The 15,981-nt window shown below is 38.6% G+C and overlaps 1 protein-coding gene across 1 annotated transcript in view; it reads right to left on the reverse strand.

Annotated features, from left to right (window-relative positions):
* The window catches only part of LOC122805961 (renin-like), a 109,244-nt gene that overhangs the window by 80,341 nt on the left and 12,922 nt on the right, over nucleotides 1-15,981 (reverse strand). The window contains exon 2 of the mRNA XM_044076202.1: nucleotides 8,132-8,355. Coding sequence (XP_043932137.1) covers nucleotides 8,132-8,355 — 224 coding nt within the window. The remainder of the gene's footprint in view (nucleotides 1-8,131; nucleotides 8,356-15,981) is intronic.

The raw sequence follows: 15,981 nt of genomic DNA on the forward strand, positions 1-15,981 counted from the left end.
TATAGTTGCATTTCACCTATAGAAGTGAAGGCAAGGGTTTTCCAACAACCAAATGTTCAATTGTTTATCTAAAAGTATACTTGTCTTATTATCACCGTAAATGGCTACTTGTGTATGCATTTTGCACATGGAACTGATACACGCTGCTTTAGTTACCTACAGGAAGATCCGTGGATACTTTTACGCATAATGGTTTTATTTTATACAGAAAACGCTAAGTTAGATTAGCGTTTTTGGTATCTAGACCGCATGCATGAGGAACTTGTTATATTTATACTTAAAAGTTACTTTACATAGCGTGTTTAATATTATGTGGCTATATGTTGAACCAGTTAGACTGCTTTTGTGTCTTACAACTGTAGTAGCAAGGTACATGCATAGTACTGCCTCTTAGTCTATTTATGGTAACTATAACAGCACCTGAAAAGCAAAAGGATGTTTAGTGTTTCTGTACTGCTGTAAAACTCAATGGAGGTGCCTAATTCGTTCCCAGGTATCGGTGTTTTTAGAACTGTATAGCAGTGGGTATACGGAATTGTTAGAAATCACTGAGTATTTTAAATTATATAACTGAATCTACCTGGCATTTTTAAATTATATAACTGAATCTAGCTGGCATTTTTACTTCATTAGCTATTAAGTACATTCAGAATAGCAACTAATTATACCCAGCTTAAGTGTTTATATGTTCACTATCTTGAACTGTTATATACTCAGTAACTGCATCCTTAAACTAGGGGATCTGAGTCACAGCTTTTAATCTGTACATTAACATAATTGCACTGTTAAAATTCTGCCTAGATAACTTTAATGAACCTAATGTGTGTTTTTATTGTTTCATTCACTACTTTTTGTTAGTGTTGAATTACCTAAATGCAACTACCTAAAATAGCTTAAAGATTTATCTAATACTAAACAGCTACAACATTGCTATTTTGACTTTTTGTGAGAACTGTCATATATTTTATACCTGCTTAGTACCATTTTTATATGCCCAACTATTAATATACTGTTTACTTTACCACTTTGTTTTCTCTCTCCCTTCATGTAACTAGCTCTCCAACCTGCTTGTCCTGAACTAGGGTATGAGAATCTGCCCTGTCTGACAACCAAGAACCTTACATTAAAGTAAAACCTGCTGTCTCTTCCTTAAGCTAAGGAATAGAGCCAAACCTCTCCCTGAACCTCATTCCCTCAAGGAAACAAGAAAGTATGTGTTCTATTACTACTGTCTGTAAAAGATAAACTTGAATAAAATACTTCCAGGTTTTTAAAGTCTGCTCCCTAGCCAGGACAGCCAGCAGCCATAACTTTCTCTTTTCCTCAACCTCCATACCTTCCCCTCTTGTAGCCTCTGTATTTAACTCCTGTTTTCCCTCCTTTATTCCAAGACCTGCTCTGCTAGCTCCCATGTGAAACTACTGTTGCAATATAGCCTTTGCCCACTAGATGGCACATTTTCCCTAGTATTACTATCCTTGAACATCTATCCTACTGTCTTAAAACATAATTCTCAGGCATCTAGTTTTTCTGTTACTTCTTTTCATTGCAGTCCCACTCTATCCTTACATTTTTCATTGTAAATTACTCAACTACCCTGCCTACTGTCACTAGAATTAAGGTCCTTACTTCCTCACCTATCTTCACTTAAACTTACCTCAGCAGTCAGCACTCCACTGATTATTCTTATGGGTCTTTTTCCTTAACTGGCTCTACTCGCACTGTTCGCCCTGCGGGCTCACTCCACCCCTACCCTGCCCCCAATTCTCACCTTCCCCCAGTGCTTCTACATTTATACACCCTAACCACACCCCATCCTTACAACCAATTACAAGTCCCAATTCCTTAAAGTGCTAGAAACTACTTCCCACTAGTCTTTAACTTTTGTAAACTACCATTACTTGCCCCTATATATTAACCTATATATAATACTTCTGCAATGCCATCCATAACTACCTCATCACACCTGAAGTTCTTACTCTTATTTTCACTCCACCGATTTTATCTATACCTTCTCTACTTACATTCTATGAACATCTTAACTGCCTAGGATTTCATTACCCCACAAAGCAAACCTCCACACCAACATTAGCAGGCTCTCAAAGCCATACAAACACACCCTGCACAACAAGCTACCCACCAGCAAAGTGTCATAGACTGACTCACATCAGATATTACAGCCCAAGAGCTAGGAAATTCCAGAACCTAATATGTAAACTTCTAAAACTTACACTTAGAATACAATTCCACTCCTTAATAGATGGAGATATACACCCTAATCCCAGCCCAAATTCTATCAAGACCACAGAGCCCCACACCCCAACTCCCTCTAACACACAATTCCTCACCCGACCCCCTAACTCACTCCTGATAGCCCATCTCAACATTAGGAGCATAAATAATAAGGTTGCCCACCTACACCCTCTCATGGATGTACATTCATTTGACATCCTATGTCTCACTGAAACATGGCTCAAACCAGCAACAAAAGACAATGAAGTTATTCCTCCTGGATACAATATCTTGAGATTAGACCGTAAAGCTAAGAAGGGTGGGGGAGTAGCTATCCTATACAAATCTGGATTACAGGTGACCTCTATAGACTCTAAACCACCTCTAACTAGTAATGCTGAAATCCTTATTTCCCAAGATTCAACTCAATAAATGTAAATCCATCTATATCATCTGTGTTTATCTTCCCCCAGGCAATAACTCGAGCACCCTAGAAGATATCCTTAGCTGGCTTTCCACTAACTATCCCCAAGAAACCATAGTACTCGGTGACTTTAATATCAACTGGAGGAGCTGTACCACTGGACAGCCTACTACTCATATTGACCTATATGATTTTACTCAAACCATTACATCCCTCACAAGGACCAATAAACTTAATAACAAGGAAAGCACCTTAGACTGGATTCTCATAAATAGTCATCAACAAACTTACAAGGTAGGGACTCTCCCTGAAGATGTAAGCGATCATTCACTCACCTTCATAATCAGATATAAGAGTGACATTCTAAGCCCAACCAACTATAGGACAATAAGGAGCAAGAAAACTTTTAACCCAGACATCTTCCAAAATGAACTTAAGGCATGTGATTGGTTAGCCCTGAAACACCTACCTCTGGAGAAAGCAGTAAATAGTTTAATACTAAATTCTTAGCCATTTTAGACTACCATGCCCCAATACGGAGAATTAGAACTAGGATTAAACCTGCCCCATGGCTCTCAAAAGCAGCCAAACAAAAATCCTCCTTAGAAATAAAGTCTGGGCCAAGTGGTGTACTACTAAAAGTCATGCAGATCAATTAAAATTTAAACAGCTAAGAAATGATACAGAAAAAGCCATACCGTTGGATAAAAGAAACGTTTACTTTCAACTCCAAAAAAAACCATCAAAACAAACCACAAAAGTTCTGGGCAGGCATTAACAAACTCTTACACCTAGGTCATTCTGTCACACCCACCCCATTAGGCTCTGATCATGATAGTCCCAAGCAAATTGCCAATACCTTTAACACTTTCTTTACAGAGACCATTCAATCTCTTGCCAACCAACTATCTCCTGTCAGCTCATCTCTGACTACCTCTATATTTAGCTCACCCCCCTCATTTCACCTTTAGCCTGTTCCTACATCCCTTGTCTGTACCCTTATTCAAAAACTTAAATCAACCACCCCCTCAGCTGATCTACCTGCAGAATATCTGCAAAAAGCTGCAAAAGCCATAGCCTATCTCATTTCCATCCTGATTAATAGAACTATTACTGAAGGAACTATCCAATCTATCTGGAAAATTTCACATATTATCCCCTTACATAAAGGTGGTAACTCCAATGAATTATCAAACTATAGACCTATAGCTATATTATCTCCTCTGGCAAAAATCATGGAGAAATGCATTCATAGACAACTGTTAAACTATCTAATAGAAAATAACTTACTAGCTAACTGCCAACATGGTTTTAAGCCATTTCATAGCACCACCTCTGCCCTCTTATCCTTCTCTGACTGTATTAACAAAAATCGCGATAATAACACTCTATCCTCAGCCCTCTTTATTGATCTCTCTAAAGCCTTCGATATTGTTAACCACCAGTTACTCATAAACATGCTCAAAACTTGTCACTAGATGCACTGGCTATACAATGGTTCCAGTCCTACTTAAACAATAGACAGCAGGCTGTACTATGGGAAAACAACTTATCTACCCACCTTCCCATTGCTGTTGGTGTCCCCCAAGGCTCCATATTAGGCCCTCTCCTATTTCCTATTTTTATTAATGACCTATATTCTGTAATACCTTAGGCTACCTGTATTTAATACGCAGACGATTCCACGTTAATAAGCTCAGCCATGTCTCCATCAGACCTACAGACCCTAACCCAAAATGTGTTTAATACAGTCGAGAAATGGCTTTTACACTGTTGCCTCATCTTGAACCCCGAAAAAACAAAACTCTTACTATTCACTTCCAGCCATAGGGCCTCCCCACTTAACTTTACTGTTATATCTAACAACGGTACTATCATATTTCCTAATCCCACTACAAAACTTCTAGGCGTACTAATTAATAACCGTAACTTTAATACTCATATTAACAGTACTATAAAAACAATCAACAAAAAACTAGGCTCCCTCTGTAGGATCAAACCCTTTCTGACTCCATTAGCCAGGACTACTATTGCCTGTATCCACTTAATCTCTCCACTATCCCTCCCCTATATATACTAATCTGTGTAAAAACAACCTGAACAAGCTGGATATCTCCTACAATAATATTGCCAGATTTGCCACTGTCTCCGCTTTCAGAACCCATCATTGTCTTAATCTCGAACAACTAGGATGGCTAGAGTTGCCAAATCTGCTACTATTTAACCAATTAACAGTTGCCCACAAGATCCTGTATCAACCTACTAATACGCCAATTATTACCAACCTTATCACTCCCTACAATAACCTTAAGACCCTACGCTCATCTAATAAACTACTTGTACAAATAGGTAAAACTAACAATATGGCTGGTGACTCTTTGTTTTCTAATACTGTGGGTAAAACCTGGAACTCACTCCCCAGTGACCTAACCTCCCTTTCCTCAATAACACTATTTAAAAACAAACTGAAACTATACCTTAAATCACATTGGTTATGCCCCTGTGCTAACCCTGACTAACTACCTTACTTATCTCTGGATACTTAACACTATGCCTGTATAAATGCATATCTTTTCTGTTAACCATAAAGGGAGTGTGCTTTTATACATTAATCTAATTGCATTATAAATATCTTCTCATAACTATCCATATATATGTATAAAGATTCTGTAAGCAGAAATGTAAGGAAATGTAAAGAATTGCTAATATCTGTAATATACCTGCATCTGTAAAAACTGTCATATAATATAAATAATACTGTGTTTTGTGGAGCTTTTCTCCCCGGGCCTCTGCTGAAAATGGACATATATCCAGCTGGACTAGCCTGGTCAACAAATGTAAAATAAATAAAATAAATAAAATAGTTATTCATTATTCATTTTGTGGAACATTAGCCGGTGGTCTTCTTTTCTTTTCTTTTTTCTTTTTGTGGTCATGTATATTTGCTTTAGGCACTTTTGTTGAAAAAGATTTGGAAAGTCTATGCAGAAATAAATAAAAAATATATGCAAAAATCAATACACATAAAAAATGCAAACAAAGACAAAACCCTTACTCACACCATAACCTCTGTTTCATTCTGGGGGCCTTGCTCTACAAGTCACATCTGGGGAATGCACCTTCATATCCCTTAACATTAGCACTCCATGCAAACATTGTCAATGCTTTTGAGAAAGAGAATGTTTGCTGTATAAATTTCCTGAACATGTAATATGCATGTCAGATCACTTATGTCCTTCACTCCATATTCACAAAACTCCCATACATCTTCACATCCATAACCTACTATAAACAATGCAGTACACCATTTAAAACATGGGTTGTTTCTGACTGCATGCAATTTGTTAGTGTTATAAAATACTCCCTTATGTATCATAGGTAGAGTATCTATGCAGCACCCTCAATGTCTGCACTCGTAAGCCTACACTGTCCATTCTATCTGTGTATCAAGATTTGCTCAGTCATTTGAAATTGAAATGCAAAGATCTATCAAGTTTTAACATATGACTTCTAGTGATTAGTGAAATACACTAAATGCAGCTAACAGCAGATAACTTCCTGGACAATGTTGATGTAGGAGGATAAAGCCCTGACTATGACCCAGATCCAGCCATGTATAACTAGTAACATGGGTGCCTGAGCTCCTGTGGGCATGAAGGGTATGCTCATTATGAGGAGATGGTGGTGGTCCATGACCATTCACTGCAACAATCCTTAGGAGGAGGGCATTCAACCACCAAGCAATGAATGAGGTAGCCCTCATAATAGGTACTTGAAGGCATATACTGGCACTAGAAGGGCATTGCGGCTTCTGCAGTGGCACAGGATGATCACTGACTGTCCAGAGCATAGGGTTAGGACCAGCAACGCCACCTATATGATGACCTAATGTATCACTCAATTGGAGATACACAGGAAATGGGAAGATTTGGGTGGGGCTTATATGGGGAGGCTTCATGGTCAGCAGGCATGGAAAGAAAGTGTTTAGGGGAAGAAAAGATGATTTCTAATAAGGAAGCAGCATTACAACAGCAAAGGATTACATTAATGATGTTCAGGCAGACAAAACATAAAAACTTGACTAAAACAGCCTTTAAAACTGCTTCATCTCAGACATGCAGATAAAAAAAACAGCAATACTCTTCATGTATTGCTGATACCATGTTACATGATGTAAGAATTTTACCTCCAATTGCAGTTCACTGAAGTTTAACCAGGAGGTAAGTCACTGTATCCCACCAATGAGTTCATTAGGTCATACTGGCTTTTTCATTTAGTGTGCTGCTACTGACTCAAGTTATAACCTTTTTTTGCAACCAAGTGGCAGTGGCAAAACAAATCTAAATTTGTGCTACCTGTGTATTTTAAAAATCTCCTCACAAACACATTAAATCCAGAAAAATTTTATACTGAGCTGGCAGTCATTTATTTTAATGTTTTTGTTTCCCAAATGCACAATAAAGTCCTTTTGTGATTAAATGTGCATCAGCCATCCATATATGGGCGCAAATGCTTTACTATGAATGTCCTACCATGTTTGTAACAGTATACAGGCACCTTGCATAGTAAGGCCGTGTTTGTTACTATGGATGTGCTACCATGTTTGTAACAGTATATAGGCACCCTGCATAGTAAGGCTGTGTTTGTTACTATGGATATGCTACCATGTTTGTAACTGTATGCAGGCACCTTGCATAGTAAGGTCATGTTTGTTACTATGAATATGCTACCATGTTTGTAACTGTATATAGGCACCTTGCATAGTAAGACTGTGTTTGTTACTATGTTTGTTACTATGAATATGCTACCATGTTTGTAACTGTATACAGGCACCTTGCATAGTAAGACCATGTTTGTTACTATGAATGTGCTACCATGTTTGTAACTGTATACAGGCACCTTGCATAGTAAGGTTGTGTTTGTTACTATGAATGTGCTACCATGTTTGAAAATGTATACAGGCACCTTGCGCAGTAAGGCCGTGTTTGCTAATTCCCATCAGTACAGAGAGACTGAAGAATAAAGTGCAGATTATCTGAGGTGTTCAAGAAGATTTCTTTAAAATAATGCCACTGTATAAGAGAAATGCACCATGGCATGGCATGGCTATGGGGATTAATTTCATTACCCATGGTGGAGGAATCTAGTTGGATATCTTGGCCTGTGATCCCATATCCATACAACACCCTCTGCCGTGGGTAAAATATAAGTAAGCCACACCCTGCCATGATGCATTTATTGCCTTAGTATTTCCTTGCTTTTCCATGAAACGTGTGCATTCCTTTAGCTACTATCTTTCTATATCCAGTGGGTGACATTACTCTGTTTTTGACATATGTTTCCTTACGTATAAGGTTGTAAGTAAACTGCAGGCCACCAATCTGAGCTGAATCCTAGTATCAGATGCTGACCTTAGAGAATGACAACTTTTTAAGGCTCTGGTTAAATTTAAAGGAGCAAAAGATGAAAACTTACATCAAGGTAGTTGGTGAGGACGGTTGGTGCAGTCCCATTTCTTGGCACCGCTGTGGTGTACTTTCTCTCTCTCACTTCTGTAAAGATATCTCCTGGTTTCACTTTCATATCCCTCAGAGTTTCTCTAATGGATGACATCTTCTTCAAACGAATTCTACCAAAACAAACAAACAAACAAAAAAAAATGGGTAAGCTATCAGGTGGCAAAAAGTCTGTATAAATTGCTGCATAAACAAAGTATAGTAAACAGTAGAATATTGTGTGCTGTGTTTGATTATGTACCATCCTGTTTGAATTAAAAGGACTTAAGGCACACACTGAGACCCTCCTGATAAACTAATAGTTTATAGTACCCTGAGGAAAACATTTGGACTGAAACTTTGCATATAGTTTTAACAATGACTCATTAAAATATGCACACGTACACACTACACATGCACATATATGTGTGTATATTTTTTTTATCTGATGCACTAGTTGTGAACCTTAAATCACTAGAAATGTAGTACTATATGCCGGTATATGATTTTTTTGTGAACAGCCTGGATACAGAATTAATGGAGGTTCACTTGGCTACATCCATGTGTTCAAATTTTCTATTTGATTTTAATGGATGCCTCTGAAGTATAACAATGAAGGACTAGCTAGCCAGTAACATACCAGCCTAGCAATCTGTTTATAGAAATCTTATTTATTACAAGTAATGATTAATAAATAAAACTTTTCAACACAGCTTTCAGTGCACTCTTCAACAAGATACTTTTCTGGGGTTGTAGGCCTTCTCTGTACACGTCTAGATTTGTGATCAGTTTGAGGTCACTGCCCTTGATGATAAGGACAATTTCTGGATCCCAATAACCCTGAGCAGAAAATCAATATTTTGGCCATCTATGGCTTATCACACAATTACCATGTATGAAATTATGTGGCAACAAGTAACACATACATTGCATGGCAGGAAATGTAGAACTTGCAGCAGTGACTGCATGTCTTAACCCTTAAAACTATAAGGTCAATTTGCCACTGAATTAAAAATAAACCATGATTCCACCACTTTCGCTGCCTAGGTATAACAAAATTGGAGCTTGCAGTTCTCATGAAGATAATTACTTTTAGGGGAGACATGCGCACACCTCAGAGGTAGGTGTTTCAATGACAGGGAAATATGAATGTCCCAAGGATGGTGGTGGTTTTGTGATGGAAAGGAATGAATGCCCTAGAAAGTGGGGGTGGGGTGCTTTGTCAAGGGGTACACAATATTCCTAGAAGGGAGATGGTTCTGTTATGGAGAGGCATGAGCTTTCCAGGAGGAAGGTGGCTCTGTAATGGGGAAACATCATAGTTCAGGAGTAAGTGGGTTTGTGGTGGGATACATAAATGTACCTAGGAGGTAAGAGGCACTGATGGGGAGAAATAAATGTCTTCTCATCATAGAGCAGCCCCTCGCTCAAACTCCTGAGGACAGTGTCCCAATGTGGGACTGGGGTTCTATAATGGATGAGACAACAGTTGGCTTTCTGCAGGGTAGTTCACTGATGTTCTCTGGTGTGATGATTATGCCACATAATATTCGTTTTTTTATCTGTGAGGTCTAGAGTCTTAGAAGCTTAGAGTTCATTAGAAGAATTGCAAGATATCCCTCTTCCATAACGGGGATAAGTCATTTTCCAAAGGAGAGGTAACCCTGTAGCAAACTTAACATGCAAGCAGTTTTCATTCAAATAGAGATCAAGAAGTAACACAGACTGACCAAATCAAGCTTCCAAAAATCAGCACGATCTTTCTTAAAGTAAGCCTATAACAGATCCAAAGAAAATTGCACTAGGTCCACAAAGATTACTTGTAAAACAAACAATAGACCTGGGAAGGCATACAATAAATCTCGCAGGCAGTCAAATTCTCTTCCTTTAATGTAAACAAGTGTAACAATTCTGTAATAATATGGTCTGCAAAGCATGCCTGCATCTGATGAAGTTTTACAAATGAAAACATAATTCAGGACGTTAATGCAGAGCTTTGTTTTTGTGCTTTGGTTGTGACATTAAAGGAAGATAATTTGACTGTCTGCAAGCTTTATTGTACGCCTTCCCAGGTCTATTTGTTTTACAAGCCTATAACAGACTTACTAGTTGGGTACATGCTTACCTAACATTGGTCTTGGATGGTATGGTCTTGGTCTAAAACCACAGATATCAGAAGTCATGGCCCCTCTGACCACTAGGATTCCACCAAAAAATTCATAAACACTTGCACACTCCTGCTCATGCACTAGAGAGACATTTAACTGCATGCCTGGTATACAATGTACAAAACGGTTTGGTAGTATGTAGATGGGAAAAGACTGAAAGATGGGTAAAGTGGCAAGAAAAAAATCTGAAGGATGTTATTTAATCAAAAATATGCTGGTTAGGAAGGAAACAGTGAGATGTCCGCGATATATATTCTAGGTCCTGTGTTGTGCATTCATTATGACTGTTTTATTTTCTAGTTATAAAACAGCCACACATTTGCAAATTCAAAGACTGACTGCAGTAGTGTCTACAATAAATCAGAGTAATAATGACCCCAATGTGTCTGTAATAATATGTTTTGTAGCAAAATGGACTTGTATGTGTTTCTGATTTTAAAAGGGGAGGGATGAGAGTCTTTTCCAAAATGTATACTTTTTTTAGTTAAATGATGGTGAAAGGAGGTTTATAAACAAGTAAAAAAATCCTTCCCTATATGCATTGCCATCTCTGATACAAATTGAATATTCCCTTCTTCACATAATTAGAAGACAGCACCTCTGGTTCCGGGTTACAGAACAGTACATCCAACCTTTTGTGCTGTACTACTATAAAATGACATCGGATGGCAGTAGCTGACTGCTGCATTTGCAAGACAGCAGCTTGCAAGCAGCGCTGCAGAATTTTAAATTCAAAATCCTACTCTGAACAAGAATTTTAATGCATTTCTCTATAAGGCTTAGAAGTCAGCTAGCAGATTATATCACCCTTGTTGCAAATGAGAAAAAGTATGTGGCATCGTATAGATAATCTCTGTTGCTGTGTAAACTGTCTGTAGGCAATTTATTTATAAAATAAATAAATAAATAAACACAAAAACTAGTAGTCTTAAAATTTCAGTGATGAGCTCATTCACGATAATTTCCAAAAATCATGAAACCCATGTAGTGTTCCAAAGCTACAAGCCTTTGTCACAAATAAATGATCTTCAGTAAGAAAAAATCAGAAATACTTTACAATGTTAAACATATCAGCTTTTATACACTTAGGTATGTGTGGAAAATATATGTATTGTTTCATTTTAAACCAGCCTATTCCAGGCAAACAATATAAAGAGGGCCATAAAAGTGCATTTAAGAACAGCAAGTACCCTGGTTAAGGAAAATACTACCTATCTATTTGCAACCCACATTCCAAAATCAGGTATTAAGAAAGCATAACATACATATAAAAGACTGACTTTTAACTAAAATCGCTTTTTGCTAACTAATGCAATAAAGCCCTCATGAGGTCTATGACAAGAATTAAAATCATATACATAGGTAGATAATTAAAAAGAGCGAACTAGATAGAAACAAGAAAAAAACATACATTTTTTGGGGGGTCTGTAAACATGAAAACTGTCATGACAGGTTTTTTTTTCCAACTACATAGAAATTACATTTTTTCTGAGCTGTAAATAACTTAGTTTTTTTGCACACTAATACATACGGATGGATGCTTATTAGATATTATTACACAGATATATATTTATAGTATTCTAATTAGATAATGTTTAGGGTTAGATAGCGATATGTTTTTTCTTTCTACAATGAGTGAGTAAACCACCATAAATTGGTGCGAAATGGGTAGAACAAGTTTTCAACTCAGTATATTTTGCACATCTGGTAAGTCCCACTAGGCTAGTTGCCTCTTTCCAAAATAGAGCCAAGGTGGTATTTATACTACTAGGAGGCCTTTGGCCAGATCATCGAGAAACTCCCCCTACCATGTTTGAAAGGTGCCATGTGATCATGCACATGCACCTGCACTCCCACCAACTCAAACAGATGGAACCTCTAAAGGATGATATGCTCACAAATGAGCACCCCGCTTATGCTGCACTGCAGTGTCTGCAATTTATCTGCCTAGTGTTGGGATAGAACCCTCAGCCTTCTACACCAAAGATGTGTGTGCTATCTGTTGCATGGTTTGTGTTAACACTGCTTTACATGCCTTTTCATGTGTGCATTTATTTCAGAATGCAGGATAGTACACATGTCCTTACTAATAATTCTTATACCCAAGACCTTCTTCCTGTCATACATGTTCCATCGATGGCAGCCTTTTCAAACTGTAGACCTCTGAATGACTTTTGCATATCACAGTTGTGAGCCAGAAGACGATCTTATTCTGAAGCCTTAGAACTGTAATGTCTTAATGCCATAATGTGCCATATTAGACTGAAACTAGGTATTCTCAGCAATCAGGAAACGGAAAACATAACAGAAGTAATACTAAGCATAATTTGTACTTTCTGTCATGACAAATTGCTTAAACTGACGATAACTTTCTTATTGTCATATTTTTTAACTTGTACTTCAGTGATTAATAATTTATTGGCACTCTGTCCAGCAAAACTGCTAGATACTATACATTCAAAGCAATGGACATGTACACCCTTAAAGGCATTCTTACCTTCTGAAAGCATAGCTTGAGCATTGTATAACACAGAACAGCAGTAACCAGACACACCTCATCCCAAAGTTCCTGTTTGTAGCCTCCACCGCAGACACTTTTCTTGGGAGTTATTTTTCTATTTTCCTTTGAAAAAGAAAACTGTTGGACTGCATATTTATATTCTCACTAGCTTTCCACAAACTATTGGTCTGTCATGCATTAGTGAAAAATAGTAGGTTATTAATTTCCTTTGTGGCTCCACCTCTGATCTAAGAAAAAAACTGTGACCCCATTTTCTTATCAAGGTCATACTCATGACATTAAGACACACTTTTGTGTAAAACAGAAACATAATTATCGTCAGAGAGCTACAGATTTCGTCAGCAAATATATCTTTTATTTTAAAAGTTTTTTTCTTCGTATTTACCCAATGTTTCCCAGTTCACAGATGTGTTATCAAATGCAATACTGTCTCTTAAAAATGGGACTTGACAGAGAACGCCTTCATTTACACAAGATTGAGGTAATCATATTTTCCCAGTGCCATTTATTTTCATATTTATTTAGAGGGTTGACTGTTCCCATGGCCAGGAAGGATTGTGTATTACTCTTCCTGAATAACAGAAACAGCTGTTTCAGCAGCTTGCTATAAGATTTGCCAGGGAGGCTAAAGATTTTTATTCATCTTTAACTGGAATGCATTCCTCATTTTTGAAACTGGGGGCTGTTACGTCCCTTTGCTCATTGTGGGGTACTGTCCATGTCTTTTACACAGTGTAAACGTGGAGTAACTATGGTGCACCAACAATATCAAGAGCCTTCGGCATTTCTGTTTGGATCTCATGTAATCCCACAACCTTTCCTGTCTGAAATGCAATATGTTTGGTAATGGACCATTCACACCTTTTGCTTTTTGATACTGTCCTCAGAGGAAGCTATGCTCACCAACTTTGATTTCCTCAAAGTGCCCCATCCTTTCCACATCCTAATGATATATCTAGTGAAGATTAGCATTCCTGCATCATTCCTGAGAAAAGACTACATACAGTGTTCCCTCTCTCCTGTCATGTGTTACCTAATGTTCTTCCAGATCTGCTCTAAGGACATGCAAAAGGCATTCTGTGGAACCTCACCAATTTTCTTCCCCGCAACTGAACCTTTACTTACATGACATTCACAGCTGGAGCCTTTCTGGCTTGTAGAAGGGCTTCTCTCTCTCTTCTCTCTCTCTCTCTCTCTCTCTCTCTCTCTCTCACACTCTCTCTCTCTCTCTCTCTCTCTCTGTCTCTCTGTCTCACAGTGCTGTCATATTTCAGCTACACTTCCTTGCCATCACATCAGCTCCTGGGGTTCTGAGGAGGGTCTTTTCAAGCTTCACACCCCTGACCTCTTCTATTATACTGGAAAAAAAAGTTGTCCTAGAGATGTGAGCTGAATTCCTCCCCTACAGATGGATCCGATATGCATTCCCAGTTCAGAATCCCTACAACTTTGTATTTCCAAGGTGACCAATTGCCAGTGAAGCACTACTGCTGATCAGAGTGTCCAGAACATTTGGACTTAGTTTTGCTTATGGGATTATAAATCTAGTCATTGACTTTTGGACCATGGTGCCATGGTATATCTCTCAAGTGTACTTCATTTATAAGGAAAATCTTTCATTTTTGAGTCTTAAAATGTTCATGATTCCCACAGTCCCACAATGAAAGGGTCAGTCACACATTCAGTGTTAAGAATTGTTTTAACTGATATCCTTGGCAAGAAATACTGAATTAAATTAATTCATCAAAAGAACTTACAAGTATAAAGTAATGCTTTTAATAGTTTTGTGAACCTCTAGCTGAAGTTGTTAGCAAGATGTTAAGAACTACTCCACATTTTGCCCATTTGTTCCACATTGTGAGAGGTAGTGTTCCACATTTTGAGGATGAAGATTGAGAGCTATGTGTCATGGTACTAAGAGCACCTAAGAATGATGGAGACATACAATTAGCCCATAAGTACAGTAACAATTTACCATTCAAGTTGGGGTCAAATGAGCTGCTTCACCCAATTATAGGTTCATAGGTTCATAGGTAGGTACTAGGCTATCTGCCCAAAGGCATTTATAAGCCTAGCCAGAATGTGTTGGCTTTTGCCGCCCCCTTAGATTAGTTCCCTGTGCCTCTGTCCAGCAGAGCCACTGAAGTGATCCCTGGGGTAAACTTTCTGTTTCCCATCCACTCGTCGAGGTTTCTCTTGAAAAGTGTTAGTGAGGAGCTCTGCCTAATGTAGATTGGAATCTTGTTCCAGAGCATGGGAAGTCTCTGGGACAAGAATCTATACCTCCAGCACATCCTATTTATTGTTGTGGTGAGGTTTAGATCCCTAGAGCGTGTGGCTCGAGGCGATATGGTTTTCCTTAGGTGGAGCATGTCCATCAATTCTGGGTTGGACATGGCCTTGTATGTCAGGCAGAGATCACCTCTGAGTAGGCAGTATGCAACTGAGTACAGCTGGAGTTTCTTCAGTCGAGTTGCATAGGGCATCTGTTTGAGGCCAGTGATCCTCTTGGTGAGGTATTTCTGTGGGCTTTCCAGCTGTTGCAGGTGTCTTGTAAGGTACATCCCAAATGGGGCATTGTATTTTATGATGGGTCTGATGAATGATGCATAGAGGGGCACAATGACCTCTTTTGATCTGGATGCAAACCCTTTTGTGATTAGGAGGGCCACATAGAAGGATTTTCTAACCACTTTGGCAATGTGATTATCAAAGGAGAGGTTACTATCTACTTGTGTCCCCAGATTCCTTATTACGTCTTCCGTATTTAGGGGGCTACCACCTATGTGGCAGTTTGTGGGTAGTTTTTCCAAAGGGGATGACTATGCACTTTTTGGCATTTAACTTGAGGCCATGGTTTTGACACCAGGCATCTGTCTCAGTGAGACCCTTTTGGAGGATGTCTGTGTCAGCTGGAGAGTCAATTATAGCCCCTAGTTTGCAGTCGTCTGCGAACTTGGTCAGCCATAGTCCTCCTGTGCTTGCCTGTACCTCTGAGAAGTATATGCTGAACAGGAGGGGTCCTAGGACTGAGCCCTGGGGAATGCCACTTGTAACTGGTTTAGAGTCAGACCTAGCTCCTGCAACTCTTACCATGTGGGTTCTGTCCATGAGCCAGTTGGCAACCCATCTTGTGATGTA

This window comes from Protopterus annectens, chromosome 7.part0, assembly GCF_019279795.1.
Source record: "Protopterus annectens isolate FY-2018-M chromosome 7.part0, PAN1.0, whole genome shotgun sequence".
In the NCBI taxonomy this organism is placed as follows: Eukaryota; Metazoa; Chordata; order Ceratodontiformes; family Protopteridae; genus Protopterus; species Protopterus annectens.